The 17,792-nt window shown below is 33.9% G+C and overlaps 4 protein-coding genes across 6 annotated transcripts; 1 reads left to right on the plus strand and 3 right to left on the minus strand.

The window, feature by feature from the left end:
* Window positions 1-2,195: 2,195 nt before the first annotated feature.
* On the minus strand, window positions 2,196-8,520 carry Hem (Nck associated protein 1 Hem). Of its 2 annotated transcripts, none has more exons than XM_065362500.1 (23): window positions 8,221-8,520; window positions 7,899-8,003; window positions 7,683-7,826; window positions 7,476-7,618; window positions 7,222-7,383; window positions 7,029-7,144; window positions 6,737-6,947; window positions 6,564-6,660; window positions 6,313-6,475; window positions 6,042-6,215; window positions 5,760-5,964; window positions 5,546-5,678; window positions 5,356-5,475; window positions 5,136-5,272; window positions 4,811-5,058; window positions 4,635-4,737; window positions 4,315-4,543; window positions 4,140-4,233; window positions 3,907-4,067; window positions 3,740-3,824; window positions 3,446-3,666; window positions 2,912-3,001; window positions 2,196-2,812 (listed from the first exon to the last, which is right to left on the minus strand). In XM_065362500.1, the coding sequence occupies exons 1-23, from the start codon at window positions 8,323-8,325 to the stop codon at window positions 2,699-2,701; spliced, it is 3,360 nt and encodes a 1,119-aa protein (XP_065218572.1). In that variant the 5' UTR covers window positions 8,326-8,520; the 3' UTR covers window positions 2,196-2,698. The 2 variants fall into 2 exon arrangements, with proteins under 2 accessions (XP_065218572.1, XP_065218570.1); XM_065362498.1 differs by having other exon boundaries at window positions 3,446-3,669; window positions 8,221-8,519.
* Window positions 8,521-9,166: 646 nt separating this feature from the next.
* On the minus strand, window positions 9,167-11,788 carry Traf6 (TNF-receptor-associated factor 6). 2 transcript variants are annotated; one of them, XM_065362505.1, is made up of 8 exons: window positions 11,770-11,788; window positions 11,354-11,429; window positions 11,078-11,271; window positions 10,819-10,999; window positions 10,617-10,745; window positions 10,407-10,540; window positions 10,072-10,323; window positions 9,167-10,000 (listed from the first exon to the last, which is right to left on the minus strand). In XM_065362505.1, the coding sequence occupies exons 2-8, from the start codon at window positions 11,381-11,383 to the stop codon at window positions 9,667-9,669; spliced, it is 1,254 nt and encodes a 417-aa protein (XP_065218577.1). In that variant the 5' UTR covers window positions 11,384-11,429; window positions 11,770-11,788; the 3' UTR covers window positions 9,167-9,666. The 2 variants fall into 2 exon arrangements, with proteins under 2 accessions (XP_065218577.1, XP_065218576.1); XM_065362504.1 differs by lacking the exon at window positions 11,770-11,788 and having other exon boundaries at window positions 11,354-11,617.
* A 1,321-nt stretch (window positions 11,789-13,109) lies between these two features.
* RanGAP (Ran GTPase activating protein) lies at window positions 13,110-15,881 on the plus strand. The gene is made up of 10 exons (XM_065362501.1): window positions 13,110-13,349; window positions 13,469-13,656; window positions 13,728-13,907; window positions 13,982-14,107; window positions 14,178-14,450; window positions 14,514-14,698; window positions 14,774-14,912; window positions 14,992-15,084; window positions 15,168-15,374; window positions 15,464-15,881. Exons 1-10 carry the CDS (start codon window positions 13,232-13,234, stop codon window positions 15,608-15,610), a joined length of 1,656 nt encoding a protein of 551 aa, XP_065218573.1. The 5' UTR covers window positions 13,110-13,231; the 3' UTR covers window positions 15,611-15,881.
* Window positions 15,882-15,884: 3 nt separating this feature from the next.
* On the minus strand, window positions 15,885-17,531 carry LOC135844338 (protein arginine N-methyltransferase 1-like). Its single transcript, XM_065362506.1, has 4 exons — window positions 17,325-17,531; window positions 17,016-17,257; window positions 16,469-16,942; window positions 15,885-16,393 (listed from the first exon to the last, which is right to left on the minus strand). Exons 2-4 carry the CDS (start codon window positions 17,181-17,183, stop codon window positions 16,013-16,015), a joined length of 1,023 nt encoding a protein of 340 aa, XP_065218578.1. The 5' UTR covers window positions 17,184-17,257; window positions 17,325-17,531; the 3' UTR covers window positions 15,885-16,012.
* Window positions 17,532-17,792: the final 261 nt, after the last annotated feature.

The following is a 17,792-nucleotide window of genomic DNA, read 5'->3' on the forward strand; positions in this document are numbered from 1 at the left end:
AAAACGTTTTTTTTCAGCAATTATTGGCAAAAAGCGAGATGGGAAATTGTATTAAACGGAACTTTGGGCAATTTTTGGTAAAAAAAAAGCGACTTTTCCAAAAGAAAAATGATTTTTTTGAGTTTTTTTGCCAGAAAGCGATTGTTTTCAACAATTTTTGAAATGAAACAAGATAAAGTGGGTATTACGAGTAGGTAGGTACTTACTTTTTTCTAAGTTGAGCCAATGATTTGGAAAAATTTAATTTTTCCAAATTTTAAATATTAGTAGGGTACCTAGGTACAGGTAGGTATTTGTTCACTTAGGTATGATACCTACCAAGGTATAAAATTACTTTAATCTGATAATAGGACGTAGACGCATGAATTCATATTCATATGGTAGTTACCTATCCTTTGTTTTCTAATCTACTCACATTAATACATATTTGGCAGTTGACTGTGGGCACAACGATACCTTACCCATTGCAAAGTAAATAAATCCCGTCAAATGGACGAACTCAAATCAGTCTAATTTGCAGAAGTTGAAGCGATCAAGTTAGCAATCGCCGTAAATTCTGCCTCCCGGATCCAAAAATATATAAGATATGATTAGTTACTCGAACCGGTTAATAATTCATTTTTATATTGGCACATCTCACCAAGGCTTTTAAGTTGAATAAACACTCATTTTCCCAGCTCCCGTTCACTTTTTCATCCGAAAGTGAGTAAGAAAAATCGTACGCAGAGCCTTATTTAGTCAACTCATTATCTGCATACCATGCAATCAATCCAGCTACTTGATTTTTAACTGCCTTTTTCATGAATTAGGTAGGTAGGTATATACACTATACAGTTACAAGAAGGCAGCGAGGTATTGTTATGGATTTGATACTTTCTCCATGATAGCTGTCTAAAAGATCGATATTGTACTATCTATAGTTGACTTTGTGAAGTAATTCCATTTTACGTTAAATATGTAAATTTATCGAACAGACTTATTGAACCAAGTTGGTAAAGTCGCACATTATCCAGCAACGTAGTAGTAGTAGTAGTAGTAGTAACTTCTTGAAACGCGTAGTAAGCTATGATCGTATACGTCAGTGGGAGGTAGAATTGGTTACAACAGTGTTCGCATCTCGCAGACTGTGATAAATTACTTCATTAAGCTGAAGAGATAATTTTTGATCTGGTAAGCGATGTTCGTACGCTGAACGATCATTTATTCGGGGCTGACGAATATCACCATGTAACTGGTAAAAAAACATCTATCATCATATATCACCCTAGACTCTCGCGTATATTACCGTACATCAGAATTTATCGGTACGCCACGGTGCGCGTTCACTTGCACACGTCTAATCACGTATTTATAATTATATTAGTATTTACGACTCAGTGCCTGCTACTGACTTATTGATACGTATGTATTTATTTCGTCGTTTTTAAAGATTGTTTCTCATCCATAGGTACTAGGTAGGTACCACTCTTAATCGAGCTGCGTCTTCACAGTCTCCAAAGTACCTATCTCTACATGCACTGGCATTTATATACCCATGAGATCGTATCGCAAAACCGACTGATTGGTCCAATGATGAAAGGTCAATTTGACAGAAGCCCTATATGTTAACTACAATTTATGGTTTTATTTCTGAAACATGGCTTTAATTAGGTTATCTTATGGGCCTTAGATGTTCTTGCTCAAAAGCATTTTTTTTTACTGCCTCTGCGTAAGCATGTGTAATGTCGTATGATTTATCTTTCTTCGCAGGAGTGCATAAAGTTAAGGGAACTAGTTAATTAACTAAACAATATGTACCTAGGTGTACCTACGAGTTCAGAGATAAGCTAACTGCAAGCAAAGTAATGCTGCGAACGAATTTTAAAAATAAAATTATTGTCACGAGTTGGAAACGGATTCTGGAGAATCAATTTTACACAGCTAAGAAATTTCTGGTTTAATAGGTTTTCCCGGTTGAAAAATTCCAAGATGATTAAAAATTGAAAAGATATTAAACAATTAAAAAAGAGCAGGTCGCATTTAAAAGATCTTTCATTTTGTATTTAAATTCAGTTTTGATGAAAAAATAATCTTGACAAAATTCGCTCGAATGAGTTTAACCGTCGCCAAAAATTAACACTTTTCAATCAGTGTAACGATGAAATCAAAGCTTCAATTAAAAATAAAGGTAAAAATAACGAATTTGTCAACTAATATACTAGGTATATATATATTTAAAATTTATTCATGTTTATCTACATTAATTTGTATAAAAATATATAAAGTTAAATAAAATAACGAATGGTGTATAAAGAATAATATATCCCGAATTTTCATGCATAAGTTAACAATTGAAAAAAAATAAATAAAAACATTACAGAAGCTTTTGCAACACTTCGACTTTGATTAAAAGTCATTTACTTAAAGGTAGAGTGTTCATAAGGACGAAAGAAAACCCCGATGAACACGAAATCTGTATTGAAGACAAGCTGACTAGAGGAAGAAAAACAGAGTAACAAAAATGTTCTCAATATCCAACTTTCACGAACTCCATAAAACAAAATTATTTAAATGCATCCGTATACTTCTACGAAATTTATCATTGAAACAATGAAATGATTGCTTACACAACAAAATATGAACATTTTTAGAAACCTAAAATGCTTTATAAAATGACCGAGTATAAAAGTAAAATAATACCTATGTAAAAATCTTAATATTAAACCTGGCCATGTTCTAATTTATACACCGCATGATAGGCATTACGAATTAGTGCGTAAGGAAAGCAGGATTCCAGAAGATCCATCGTTAAGAATGGTGATTCTTGAACAATCTATTTGTAAAAATAAATAAATCAATTAAGTATCTCAGAAATTAAAAAAAAAAAAAAAAAAACAGAAGATTGATTTAAAAATTAAAATATTATACTAACTTGATCCAACAGAAGGTAAACGGATTCGCGATTTTTTATCATTTCCTTATCAGTTTCCTGACCTAACCTTAATAAACTGGAAGACGCCAACTGAAATTACGAAACGAAATTAATTTTTTAAATAAAATTACATTTTCATTTTACTTGAAAAAAACTATGACACATGTCGATTTTATTCACGCTATATTTTGAAAATTATCAATTAACCGTACGTTTCGGCACTCTCGTTGCCTTCTTCAGCGGTAGAAACAAGACTGAAAGTATAACACAATTACGCAAGTACAGAACATAGATGAAACGCAGTACATAGATAAAAAGATGAATGAGACTAGAAAAGACATTGTGTTATACTTTCAGTCTTGTTTCTACCGCTGAAGAAGGCAACGAGAGTGCCGAAACGTACGGTTAATTGATAATTTTCAAAATATAGCGTGAATAAAATCGACATGTGTCATAGTTTTTTTCAATATTTCGCCTTGTCACGCGTAATAATTCTACTCCTTTTCATTTTACTGAAAAAATAGCACTACTCACGGCTAATAATTCTTTCATCCTATCTTCGATATCCCCTTGATTACATATTGTAAACAGTGCTCCGAAAATATGGTTAATAGCGTAGGAAAGACAATGTATGTTATTTGAGTGACCTTCCAACGAAGCTCTAAAGAATGAATTATCATTACATGCCAACTTGGGCACCGAAACTGCCACAAATACCATCAATAAACACGCTAATAAATGCTCGTCTTCATCCACTTCTGAAAAAAATTACATCGCAAATAAGTCAAAATTCACATTATCATGTTTGAACATGACTTCATCACTCACCACTTTTAACATTACGTAATGCGTTGACCAACGTGGGATCAACTTTACAGGGTAATCCAGCAGCTGAAGCCATCTCGCTGATTACCTGCGCAAAAAAAAAACGCGTATTAAAACTAGAGGTAATTTTTTACAAACACGATATTTTTGATTTATAAAAATAAACGTACCAGTGAATCGACACCGTTCGTATTATGACGAAAATCTAGAATAGAACTTAATAAAAATGGAATTCTTTCCTCTAGAACGACTACTAAAGCATCGTGAAGTATTTGACGAAAACTGAGGATTACTCCGATGATCGTCATTCTTTGCAGCACATTGTCTACATCTGTGAATATTACATTAAAATTATTTTCAAATATACTTAATATAATATTGTACATACGAAAAATTGACTCACTTTGAAGCTTTTTGAATTGTTCTCTCATAATATCTGGCTTATCGAAATTTGTCCTTAAAGTCAACAGGACATCTTTATTTCCGGAGACCAGTTTCTGATTGAAAACAATCACATTTTTTAAATTCATGTCGAGCATAAAAAATGTTTTAAAAAATAAAATAAAATCACAAATTACTTTCAATTCTTGAACTTGGCTGGAAATATGCCACATTAAAGTTTCGTTTATTAATTTCATTCCATATGGGCCTATTAGATCAGCCAATGCTCGTAATTCATTCATATCCGAAAATTCTTCAGCGTTGAAAGGTATAGCACTTTCAGCAGTCAAACTAATAAAGGATCTTTGATTCATAGAAAAGCAAATATTTCCAGCGCTGATTCTTCTGAGCAGTACTTCCGAGTACCTAAGATACAATAAAATGTTCGATATTAATAAAAATAATGCTCAAATTAAATAATCTAAAATATTCGGAACAAGCGAAAATATAAATTTACCATTGAGTGTATAATGCAGCTATAGTTTTTTCACCATGTGAGTCAGCTTGTTGGGTTTGTTGCAGCAAAACGTTGTTGAAAACTCGAGTAATATCGATATGTACTATAACAATTGATCGAATGTAATAATGTTACAGAAATAAAGGATTTCGGACTTCAGAGGTTAATAAATTTACCATGATTTTCTACAGCTTGTAAAACATTCATGTAGGCTTGAACGCTGGCAAACAACTCCGAAGGTTTGGCGATTTCGCTGGTATCCGGATTATACATCACCATACCAACGAGAGCTCTTGCGAATCTGTTTTCTAAATGTTGATGCAGGTATTCTCGAGGAGCAAATGTATACTCCCAAACGGAAATGGTGGTGCAGTAATTCAACGCGTAACACAATTCCGTTAGAGCCATATGCAGTTTATCCATTCTAAAAAATATACGAATATTTTAACGAATCAACTCAGCAATATGTATCTGAATTTGAAGCACATGTTGCAAACATACGTGGTCAAATTTTCTCGCGTTTTTCTGTACGTTTCGATGCCCGGTTTCTCTATTTCAAAACCATTCTTCTTGTTTTTATCTTTTCGTTTACGCGTTATTACTTGTGATATAAGAAGCGCACAATGCTTCGGTAGCAGCTGCAACAAATTACAATTGTAGCGGATGATTTCAAGATTTTTTCCCAATAATTTTTAAAAACGTTGGAGTTTCCACTACTTACTTTATCACTCATTGTACACTGTTCATCGCAGATTGTCGTAATAATATTTTTAGCTTCTTTGGCCATCTCATCTAAGAACATATTGACCACGGATAGACTTCTTTCTCGAATATGATGTCTCTGAAATAAATCTTTCAACTTTAGATAATCGAACTCGACCTTCAAAATATCATTTCCGAGATCAACTTACTTCTTCGGGGCACAGCTCATGTGTGCATACCTGGAAATGGCTACAAATCAAAGGAAATGCAATTATGTACCGATTCTGCGCCGGAAACTCTAAACACATGTGGAATTGCTCTTCGAATAATTTACTGTAAAAGCTACATCGACAAAAAAAATCATTAGTTTTGAAGTTTATTTAGAATATTGAGGAAAGGAAACTCATATAAAAACAAGTGTACCAGAAAATTGATAAATCGGAAACATCCACCAACATTTCATCGAGATAATCAACCATTTTGATGTGGAAGAAAACGTTATCCAAAAGGTTTGCGATGTCTCGGTTGTCGAATAAAAATAACTGCGATTTACTCAAACTTGTATATGCTTGAAGACGGAACCAATCCAAGCGCAAGGCTCGAAAATCGAATGTTTCTCCATTTTCAACTGATGAACAGAACAAATTCTACATTATTAAACTGTGTGCATATTGAAACAATATTTTGGTCTGAAGGACTACTTACTTTGCTTTACAGACAGGTTAGAAATGTCGTTGGCTAACGAAGACAATATCAACGATTCATCTTCTGGACATACGCCCAAAGAGTGTAATCTTTGATTTAAAGTAATAGCGTCGAAATCGTGCAAGTATTGAATATAATATCGTTGGATGATTTGGCTGTATTTTCTAACCAACACTGCAACATTACACAATAAATTATAAAACCTTTCAAAAGAGAGAGAAATCAATCTCCCAAAATCGAATCAAATATTATTTAAAAATTATAAACCTACTTCTCAACTCTTCCATATGAAACAGTAATTCAGGTAACTGACGATCAACTAAATCTTCAGTGGACTTTCCTTTCGTTTTTTGAAGCGGTGGGTTAGAACTATGACGTAACAACCAATGTACTTCATCCCGAGCGTAACATAGACCAATGAAAATCAACAAAGCCTATGAAATAGCAAAGAAAAAAAAAGGAAAAAGTAATTGGACGTTCATAAATATAATGAAAATATGTACTTTTTAAATGTCGACATACTTTTGGTCCTAAAAGGCCAGGCTGATCGGTAAATATCAATCCCAATTCTTTCAAAGTGGATTTCAAAAACTTTCTACGTTCTCTGTGTTTGTAAGAACTACAGAACAGAAGAACAAGTCAATAAACTGGAAAATGAACATAAATTTTTTACGTACTAATAATGAAATACTAACGCTTTCTGAACAGCTTGATTGTAACAATCTTTAACTTCGGAGACACGTTTGCCATATCCTTTGATGCCATCAAAAAACTGTTGTATATGACCATGCACGTACAATACTTCATCTCTAAACAACGGTATCACCCAGCTGGATTCCAGTGCAGCTAACCATAACTTATTCGCTTGCTCCTGAACCAAAGCTTGATGGCAAAGCATGAACGAAACTATAACAAAATAACTGCGATTAAATCAAACCGACTTTGGTAAGCACTAATTCCATAATAAATTAATCTAATAAAGATTACATATGATCCATTTTTCCATAACGTCGATGCTCAAGTATTCACAGGAAGTATATTCCGTTTGAGTTGGTTTCAGTAGGTGATTAGGATTACTAATGAAGCTCAATTTTTGATCAGACCTGAAATATTTACACGATGAGTCTAGAAAGGTCCACACATAAGGGAAAGAATGAACTTTTCTGAGACGAAAAATTACCTCCATTTATCCACGGATAGTGTCCTATTGATATAAACCGGCCATAAGGACATTGCTGCTGATAATAAGAGTTTCGAATGAGGAACAAACTCATCAGCGAGTTTCTTCAGAGGAGGATCAAAATCGGTTATCATGATACCTAATCTCGGAAAACTGGCATCACTGCGGCAAATAATAATGAGTAATTGTAAAATTTCTACAACCTGGCAGAATCTGATAAATAATTATGTTTCCTAGTAAAGTATATTATTTACCTTTGATGATGAATCAATTCGTAAGCCGCATTAAACAATCCAAGAACTGCTTTTCTATCTTCAACTCTAGATAGAAGGATCATCAAAGTGACGTAGGTGGACACTAAATCCAAATATGCTTTGGTCAACTCAAAATTGACCGTCTGTGGAGAAAAATATTTTCTTAGAATACAATCAAAAGATGAATAATACAATTAAGAAACTTACAATATCAAAGTGTAGTTGACAGGCATCCATGGTTGTAAGTAATTCGCAAACGTTATCTCTAAAATCGAGTAAATCGACAAAAGTGTAGTAATATAACGATAACGACTTGATGATGTCATTTTTTATGGGAACTACCGGTTGCAACTGAAATAAACTCAATTTATTAGACAACTTTTCATTGATGAGTACATATATAAAAGACTATTACAAACTTACTGATTTCAAATCAATAGATGGAAATTTTCGAATTATATATTTGATGCTGGATTCCAAACTTTTATCCGATAGAAAGGCAGGTTTAGATTTCGCGTCTCCACATGCCTGAAAGTTGAATTTCGTAATTATAACTCTAACTTTAGATACTGATAGAAAATCATTCAGAATGAAATCATTTTCAATAAATAAATATGAGTATTGATGACAGCAGATGTGCAAGTTTCAATGAACACATAACACCGATTTGAGGGTATAATATAAGCTAAACTAAGTGAAGAAAAAAAGAACTGGAAACGGTATTGTATGAACAAAAATTATTTACTTTTTTGATGTTATAGATCCTTGTAAGCATACCAGTTCCTCGATCATTGATGATGCTTAATTTTTCGGCCAATTTTTGTTGACTGGAAGTAAGAGGGCGGGCCATTTCTGAGTTTAAATATATTTTAACGCGATTATGTTATTAAAAGAGATTATTCAAACATTGTACTTGACAAAAGAATCATTACACACTTTCTACGAAGATAAATTAATTTACCATCGCCACAAAACACAAGAGGTAATCAATTTATCAGGATTGAGGAGTGTTTTTAAAGCGAATACACACACACACATTCAACCATTCAACTACCACAACCACAACAACAACAACTACTACGTCACCGCTCGTGTTTGCTATTTTGAACATTGGGCAGACCAAACTTCAGGATGTGGTGCGTGTTGTAACTTCCATCATTCATGATGATCGATGATCGGATGATCAAAATCATATTTTTGATCACAGTTCGCAGAGTAGAATGGGTAGACACTTCTTGACAGTCATTAGTCAATACTACTGTTTTATTTAACGTAATTTAACTATAAATGCGGTAGATTGACGGTGAACAAAATTGAATCTCAATAAATTCTATTCTCACCTCAAAGTCAAACTTGAACATGATTCAATAAAATAAACGCTGCTCAGGTCGAGTTCTTTGATCCCATTACATTTTTATTATTGATGAATTTGACAATGAGGTGGGTCGCGAGAAAATTATTTAAGAATACGATGCCAACGTCATGACCTATCTACGACACGTACCTGTACTTTTTGGTTTTTTACAAAATGGTTTTCAATTCAAAACTCAAAATTTGGAAATTTGTATGCTTGATTCGTACTTCTAGTTCATTAATAATTTTTTATGAATGATTTTCCATTCACAAAAACTCTAAAGAATGATCACATCAAGTATATGAGTAAAAGAAGGGGGAAAACAATACAGCGTGTAGTTTAGAGGAATATTTATAATTCGAATAAAATTAACATTTTTAAAACACTTACAAAAACTAATACAATGATTTTTTTTGTTTCTTTGTTCGACGATAACAAAAAGTATAAATTAATTATTAATAATTCAACAGTATCACTATAACATGGACGGATTGAATAACAACCTTGGACAGAATATTCGCTAGAGAGCACCGAGAATAAGTACATACAGAATGTTCAAGATTAGTGACCCCCGTTCTTTCCGGAGAAGTTTCCCTCGAAAAATAAATAAAACTTGGCTTTGGCTACGTACGTTTAATGTTGACAAAACCTTTTTATGACTTCTTCCGGAAAGGGGGTCCACTGATTTCGAACAAGCTGCACACACAGTTCGAGTAGGGAAGGTACATGTACATACAATGGAATGTTCAAATATACTAAGCTATTCATCACATTAACATAATTTTTCTTCATCGTACAAAACAATAAATGCTCCACGGTGAATATACTTAAATAAAATTAATCTACTTCGTTTGATTTAGTATAAACGACAACAATTAATTTGTCATCTTGCACGTATCCCTGAGTGTATAATTCGGTTATTCTTACAGTTTCGTTGAAACCGAATCCTCGAGGATTAATATCAAGAGCCGGTCGTTGAAAAGCCTCCATCGCGTTTGACTTAAAAGTTGACTTCAATCTCAAATTTGGATCCAGAGGATGGATAATGCAAATCGTGAACTCTCCAACAAACGGCCACTTCAAAATGAAATCATAGTTTCCCTTAACTAGATGTAATAATATTGCTAACGCGTCGGAATTCTTAGGTGACAACATCAATCGTACGCGGAATCTAAAATACGAAAAATATAATTCGAACATACGAGTAATATAATATTTCATTTGAAATTCAACCTCAAATACCTGTATCCGAATTCCGAAGTTGAAAACATTGGACTGTAACAAGCGTGGTTACGGTCCAGTTTCATTTGTGTGACCATTTCACGGAATTTGGGCACTTTCCAAACCAGCACACCGCTGTTCATTTCTGGATTGCTAAATTTCGCGTAATTGGTTCCTGACAAACTTCTATCCCATTGCGTTGACATGTTTTTCATACGAATCATATATTCCATCGAACGTTGCTCTAATTCCGTTAATTTTTCATACACATCACTGTAAAATTTTTCAAAAAAATAAATTAGGTACATACTAAGTAAACCATTTTTGGTAAAACAATAAATGTATGTAGACATTACTTCAAATAAAACGGCAACCTTCCAGGTAAATTTCTATCAAACTCTTCACCTTCGGTACAACTGTCATCGTGAGGACAATGATTACGGCAATTTTGAAACCGATTGCTTAAAATTTTATGTTCCTTTAGCAACAGCTATCAACAGAAACCATAATATCATTATAGTAATCGACTGATCGGAAAATGTCACTTTTAAAAAACAATTTTTTACCTGATTGTGCTGCATTACATCATGTTTAAGATGATTGAGAAGTTGTAAAGGTAAAGAGGTAATCTTAAAGTCGCATCCTACACTACGAAAAGGGCAATCAAAACATTTGATCTTTTCACCAAAATCACCCTAAACAAAACGATTAAAAAGAATAACATAATTTCGAAGTAAAAATTGACTCGATAATTCAGTGACAACCTACCGTTCTATGTTTGCAGTTTTCCAAATGATCTTCATAATTTTTAGCGGAGATTGGTACAAGGCAACCTTCGTTAGGGCATATTACCACAGTTTCTTCTATTTCTCGTTTGGTATAATTATCAGGAAATATTTCATTCGGATTTAAGATCCTGTTATCGATTGGGCACCTCTTCTCATTATTTCTACAAAGAAATGTCAAATTTAGATCGATTGAATAGATTCAACTGAAATGACGATATGAGAGTTTTACATTATCTTACTCTAAACAGCTGGATAAGCAAATGTTGCAAAAACGATGACCGCAAACTGTTATCACTGGATCTTGCAGAAAACAAAAACAAATTGGACATTCGTACCGATTTTTTGCTTCTTTTGCAGTGACTGGTGAGTTATGGCATTCTTGTTTAGAACTATCTGATAACAAAGATGAGTCGATCACTTCGATCAGGTCTCCCTAAAATTAAACAAATGCAATTAGATGAAAATTCACGGGGATTTTCAGCTGTGGGTAAAATAAAAATTGATATATGTATTACCGATTTGCCAGGTGAATTGATGTCCTCCATGAGATGACTGCGAACGGTGAATACGTGCAGTGCAAACCTGACTAACCTGAGAATTGAAATTTTATGTAATTTAGCTAAAGGAATGCGGTATCTCTACACACATTCAATCACTAAATCTACAGCCAGAACATTTAGCGAAGATGATTAATTTATTCACATGAATTTAAATAGGAAGTAGTGATTCATTCCTCAGCGATTTATCATTATCAAAATTCTCGCCACAAAAAATCAAAGCGAAATAATAAAACCTACAGCCTTTTGCATTCCTAATATTCCATGATGAACGAGAACGACAGAATCAGTATGCGTTCGTTCATACTCCTCACCATTACCATTTTCGTATGTAAAATAAGTACGAGTAAGTAAATAAGTAGGTATACACATACACACACAAAAATATGTTTTAAAAAATGAAAAATGCAATTTTTTTCGATTGCTCGCGAGTTTGGGTGAACTTTTATGTACTTTAAAATTATTGATTGATGTTGAATTTTCATCACTTCGCCGAAAAATAACGATCTTATGAATACTTTTATTTATGGATTTTAGCATTCTACATCTGAAATTGAAATGTTTGAAATTTCATCCTTTTTAATTTTAGTTTTTTTCCGAAAGCTCTACCTTTCTCTGTTCAAAAGTTCTCGAAGTTCAAAGTAGCGAAAACAAGGCAAAAACCAACTGGGGGTGGTAAGTATTGAACTTTGCACTAAAATTACTCAACAGTCAGCATTTTCAGTGAACACGTAATTTTAATATGCTCTCTTTAAAATGGTTATTTACCGAAAGTTCTACCTTTTATCGTTCAAAAGTTCTTGAAGATCAAAGTTGACTAAAGTGATCACTGATCGACACCAAAAGTGAAAGTGACTGACTGATAAGTGATAACGGTGATAGTAGTAAGACAATTTGATCACTTTCCGCAACTTCGATCTTCAAGATCTTTTGAACGATTAAAAAAAGAGATTTCGGCAAATAACCATTTTAAAGAGGATAAAATTACGAACATTTTTCTGTATTAAAATACATATGTGTTCGGTGAAAATGTTGAGTAATTTTAGTGCGAAGTTCAATACTTACTACGTGCAGCTGGGTTTTGCCTTGTTTTCGCAACTTCGAACATCGCGAACTTTTGTATGGTGAATGGTAGAGCTTTGGGAAGAGAACCACTCTTAAGAGGATACACTTACAAACATTTTTGTAATTTAAAAATTAAAACAACACATGTTCTCCCTGAAAATTTTGAGTATTTTTAGTTTAAAGTTTACACTTTACACTTTACAGATGTGCGAATGCGAAAATCCGTAAATAAAAGTATTCATAAGATGGTCATTTTTTGGCGAAATTATGAAAATTCAACATCAATCGATAGGGAATTTCATTGTCTTTAATTTTAAAGTACATAAAAGTTCACTCAAACTCGCGAGTAATCGAAAAAAATTGCATTTTTTAAATCGTAATTTGTGTGTCTTTGTATGAATGAACGAACGCATACTGATTCTGTCGTTCTCGTTCATCATGGAATATTAGGAATGCAAAAGGCTGTAGGTTTTATTTTTTATTATTTCGCAAAATCAAAAACAAGATATCACAAAATGGACAAACACCTCCACCCCCCACCTTATTTTGCTCACACGATTATTCATCGCATTCTGCAACTTTTATTCTATGAAAATCGAAATCCTGTGTTATGATTGGTTATGCAACATCCAATTGATAACCGTTAAATCTCAAAACGAAGAAAAGAAAACAAACGCTTCAAAATCTAGCTTAGCACATGAGGAATTATTTTGCCTTTCGTATGATTTTTTGACTATTTAGCCCATTATTTTTCATAAATTATTAGTTAATATGGCTGAATTAGATCGACAGTTGAATGACTTGACTAGTCAACTTCATGATTATCATGTTGAAGAACCTGGATTGAGTTTTGTTGAACGCAAATTGAAACTGAATGATGAGAAAGACGGTACGTATTTGTCAACTTTTCCGATTGCTCGGTGTTTTTAAAATGTGTTTTTCAGCTCGTGATTTATCGTAAAGTAATTATATACATGGTGCTAAATACGTGTTTCTGATATTTTACAGCCGAAATTGTAGCCAAAGAGATAGAGAAATGTACCAACTTGACGGTGTTGAACCTGGACGGAAACACCGTTGGTGTAGACGCGGCGAAAAGAATAGCCGAAAGTTTGAGCTCGCACGGAGAATTCAAACGTGCTATATGGAAAAACATGTTCACTGGTAGAACGAAAGAAGAAATTCCAGATGCACTGGTATATCATTTCGTAATACTATTTCATTTTTTGGAAGAAATGTTTGTGCTGACTGTGAAATCGAATTACAGCGTTTTTTAGGTGACGGAGTCATCACTGCTAAGGCTCATTTGGTAGAGCTTGATTTGAGTGACAATGCTTTTGGACCTATTGGTGTCGACGGTCTGAAAAAATTATTCAAAAGTTCCAGTTGTTTCACTTTGGAAATACTGAGGTTGAATAATAATGGATTAGGAATCACCGGTGGTAAAGTAAGACAATTTTTACATTGAAATACCGTTCCATTAATTATGTTCAATAATTACTCTCAAGTCTTATTTCGCAGTATTTATCCGAGTCACTTAATGAATGTTACGAAGCCAGTGGAAAGAAATTCGCTCTGAGAACATTTCAGGCTGGAAGAAATAGATTAGAAAATCCTGGAGCTAAAGCTTTAGCGAAAGTATTCAAGGTCAGTATTATAATAATGTCTGAAACACTTATCTCATATATTGATATTAATCGCTTGTATTTTCATTTAGAAAATTGGAACTCTGGTGGAAGTTTCAATGCCTCAAAATGGTATATATCACAAAGGAGTCAAAGCCCTGAGTGAAGCATTCAAGAATAATCCGCATTTAAAAACAATCAATTTGAACGACAACACTGTTCGTGCCAAAGGCGCAGCTGCGTTAGCAGAAGCTTTACCAATTTTACAAAATCTGGAAACGTTAAATCTCGGAGATTGTTTATTAAAAACTGACGGCGCTTTATTAATTGCCAAAGCATTAACAAATAAGCATATAAATTTAAAAGTACGTTAAACCATCTTCGCGTAATTATATTGGAGAACAAACACTCATGTATTAAAATTTCAGACTTTAATACTGGATCATAATGAAATCAATATTCAAGGTGGAATGGAGTTTAGTCGAGCTATGCAAAATAAAACCTCTCTTTCGACGCTGAATCTAAATGGAAATAATTTCGGTGAAGATGGTATCGAAAAAATTACTCAAAGTTTAACGAAGAGCGGTCGAGGTGATGCCTTGCAATCGTTTAGGTAACTTGAATATTCCCTTTTTTCACATTACTTCTAATACTTTCCTTATTAAAGTCATTTTTATAAAATCTTTAGTGACGACGAAGGTAGCGAGGAAGAAAATGACGAAGAGAGTCCTGGTGACAACGAAAGCTCTAATGATTCGTGCGAGGAAAGCGATGAAGATGAGGTAGCTGAATCATGTACTGCTTCAGGTGATGCTTCATTGCCAAAAGTAAGTCTATGGACCTATATCAAAGTCACTCGGTGATATGTGAAGGAATTTATCTCCTGGAATTTAATGTTTGTTCTAGATCACGATTCCCGAATTCTTAGCTAGCCCTAGCAGTAAAAACTTTTTGGAATTAGGCACCAATAAAACGAAATTATTCACAGAATACATTGAGGTAATTATACGTATTATTTTGTTGTATGTTTTAATTCGATTGTGTAATTTCAAAAGACATAATTGAGGTAATCTGTTTTTTAGAAATCAGAACCTGAAGATTTTATCAAAAATGCCCTCGTTGTTTTACTCACAATTTCAAATTTATGCGAAAATAATCAAGACGCTGTGAAGAGTCAAGCTACTGCAGTAGCTGTCGAGTTATACTCCTATATTTATGATTGGGCATCTAGAAATGATAGGGTATCATTAATCACCAATGCGATTCTCGTTCAGTTACGTCTGCTAAAGGTAAGTTTTTGAAATATACTCATGCCCGAATATACAATACGTTTCATCTACTACATATTATTACATTTCATACTAACTTGATTCAACAGGCTGAAGAAAAAAGTTCCTTAATTGAATGTAATGAAAATTCTTGCCTTTATGCGTTGCAAAAAGCAATAGAACAGAGTAGCAGTATTCCTGTTTCTAGCAAAGACATGTTCAGTATATTTTTGCAGCGAAAGAAAAATCATTCTTAGTTTTAATTCATAGAATAATTTTTTCCACGATCTATTTTCACGTAATGCCAATTTTTTTTTAAAATAGTCGAGTTTACCGCTCGTATTTCAACCTGTGGTTTTTATATTGTATGTACATTTGTAACAGATGAACGAAAAAGAAAATGATTCTTTAGTTTTAATTATTTCTGAGAAATACCTAAACATGTTTAAGAATTTTTAAATAACTGTTGAAGAAAATATTTATGTTGTGTTTAAGAAACCACTGTTAATAAAAAACCTTAAAAATTCATACTTTCTTCGCATAAAATTTATTTTATTCATCATGATCGATGATTGATAACGAGGAACGATTACGTTGGTAGTGAAAGAACTATAGAATAAACAACGAAATAAAATGTACTAGATAACAAATCTGATCGATCATCTTAATACAAAATTATTGGTAAAATTCTCTTTACAATAAGCGCCCCATGTATCGACCTCCATTTTAATCGCCAGGTCGCGAAAATTATTTTTGGATTTTTGCAACGCGAACACTCCGCCAATCTGTTCGCCTTCTTGCATATGCAACGTTCGATCTGTATAGAACACCGTTTGTCTCCAATGAGTCGGAGTGAGCGAGGGAGCCGTTGACAGTACAAATGGGAAGTGACACTGTTTGAATATAGCGTCGAAATAAGTGACGAAAGCGTGAATGTAATCTTGACGATTAACAGTCAAGGTGAATGGCGTCTCAAAAGAGAAATCTGATGAACAGGTCATAAGATCCATTTCTTTTACTTTAGCGTAATCTGTAACCACCTGAAAAACAAGCAGTGTTTAGAGAAGATGAAAATACGTTGATTCAAGAGTAACTACGAGTAAACTAAATCTCACTTCGCTATCATCCACAGTTTCTGTGGAAGCTTCGACATGAGCGATTTTCTTCAGTGCACTCATTTTGAAACCGTATCTACTATCCCAACCTTGAATTCTTCGTTCGGCCGTATCTTTATGAGTTATTGCAGCGAGATACAATACAACGCGATCAGGAAAAATCAATCCATCCGGTTTCAGCCATCGTTCACGAGCGTACACAACTGTACTAAGCATTGACTCGTGGAACAAACAGACACCCATCCATTCGGAAACGATTATATCTATTTTCTCAATTCCATCCGGTAACTGGTCGATTTCTTCGACTTTGCTATTTAGTATATGAATGTTATCGAATTTATTCGCTCGAACGATTTTCACAGCAGTTCTTGCTATTTCCGAGCAGTCCACTCCTATCACAGTTTTTGCGCCAGCCGACGCCGCAAACATGGAAAGTATTCCGGTACCACAACCTACATCCATTACAATTTTGTCCTGCAAAAAAAAAACTACTGAGAAACGCTGTACAATATTTAAAGCATAAGGAAATGATGAACTATGTATGTACTTTGAATAAGTGTTTGTTCATTTCAATGGCGCGTTTATAAGCCATCGTACGAACTCTGTCTCGTAACATTCCTTCGTGAACGTACACTTCGCTATAGGCTTCGAAATAATATCCTCTTTTTTCTTTAAGAACATCGTTCGTATTAGGATCTTCAGATAATTTATCCATGTTGTAATTTCATATAAATCTAGGATCAATGAAGGTAAACTTATCGATGAATGTTCTACGTTTGACAGAGAAACCTGAAACAGCGAAACGTTTGAATTCATGGGAGTCCAGTATAAATTCATCTGATCAAATGACACTTACTACCACCATAAGCAATGAATCAGTTAATCTTGATCATGTTGTTCCATTTTACATTTTTCAATTTTCTGCACAAACCACAAATCGCCTTCAGATATCAATCAACTCAAATCAAAACGGCAAACATTTTGCTTGCTTTGCCGACTCAGCTTTTTTGTTTGTTTTTCTTTCCCACGTCCAATGTTGACAAAGTTCGCGACGTTTGCAGACGCACCGCACGAACGCAAACTTTTTGCGAACGAGTTCGTTTCCCATTTCCAAAACTTAATTTTGTTTTTTCGTTGTTTCAAGCATCCGAACTCTGCAGAAATGTCTGATGTTCGCCAGTTCGCCCTACAAACACAAACTCGTTTCGCAAAAATCGCGAACTAAACGAGTTCGCAATTCGCATTTTTCGCGAACATGTCAACACTGCCAACGTCACGTGCAGTTTCCGTGCATCTTCGATAGTATTCGGGCAACTTCGGAGCA

Source organism: Planococcus citri, chromosome 4 (genome assembly GCF_950023065.1).
Source record: "Planococcus citri chromosome 4, ihPlaCitr1.1, whole genome shotgun sequence".
NCBI lineage: Eukaryota > Metazoa > Arthropoda > Insecta > Hemiptera > Pseudococcidae > Planococcus > Planococcus citri.

Excerpts from the sequence above, each read along its gene's own strand:
- RanGAP (XM_065362501.1), top strand. The coding sequence starts at position 13,232 with ATGGCTGAATTAGATCGACAGTTGAATGACTTGACTAGTCAACTTCAT. Across the intron at positions 14,699-14,773 it reads GATGCCTTGCAATCGTTTAG|TGACGACGAAGGTAGCGAGG; the intron begins GTAACTTGAATA and ends TAAAATCTTTAG. Across the intron at positions 15,375-15,463 it reads TTCAGTTACGTCTGCTAAAG|GCTGAAGAAAAAAGTTCCTT; the intron begins GTAAGTTTTTGA and ends TTGATTCAACAG.
- Traf6 (XM_065362505.1), bottom strand. The coding sequence starts at position 11,383 with ATGGAGGACATCAATTCACCTGGCAAATCG. Across the intron at positions 10,324-10,406 it reads AGGTTGCCGTTTTATTTGAA|TGATGTGTATGAAAAATTAA; the intron begins GTAATGTCTACA and ends AAAATTTTACAG. Across the intron at positions 10,001-10,071 it reads ACTTCGGAATTCGGATACAG|ATTCCGCGTACGATTGATGT; the intron begins GTATTTGAGGTT and ends TTCGTATTTTAG.
- Hem (XM_065362498.1), bottom strand. The coding sequence starts at position 8,325 with ATGGCCCGCCCTCTTACTTCCAGTCAACAAAAATTGGCCGAAAAATTA. Across the intron at positions 7,619-7,682 it reads GTCAACTACACTTTGATATT|ACGGTCAATTTTGAGTTGAC; the intron begins GTAAGTTTCTTA and ends TTTTCTCCACAG. Across the intron at positions 7,384-7,475 it reads GAATTGATTCATCATCAAAG|TGATGCCAGTTTTCCGAGAT; the intron begins GTAAATAATATA and ends TATTTGCCGCAG.
- LOC135844338 (XM_065362506.1), bottom strand. The coding sequence starts at position 17,183 with ATGGATAAATTATCTGAAGATCCTAATACGAACGATGTTCTTAAAGAA. Across the intron at positions 16,943-17,015 it reads TGAACAAACACTTATTCAAA|GACAAAATTGTAATGGATGT; the intron begins GTACATACATAG and ends TTTTTTTTGCAG. Across the intron at positions 16,394-16,468 it reads AAACTGTGGATGATAGCGAA|GTGGTTACAGATTACGCTAA; the intron begins GTGAGATTTAGT and ends CTTGTTTTTCAG.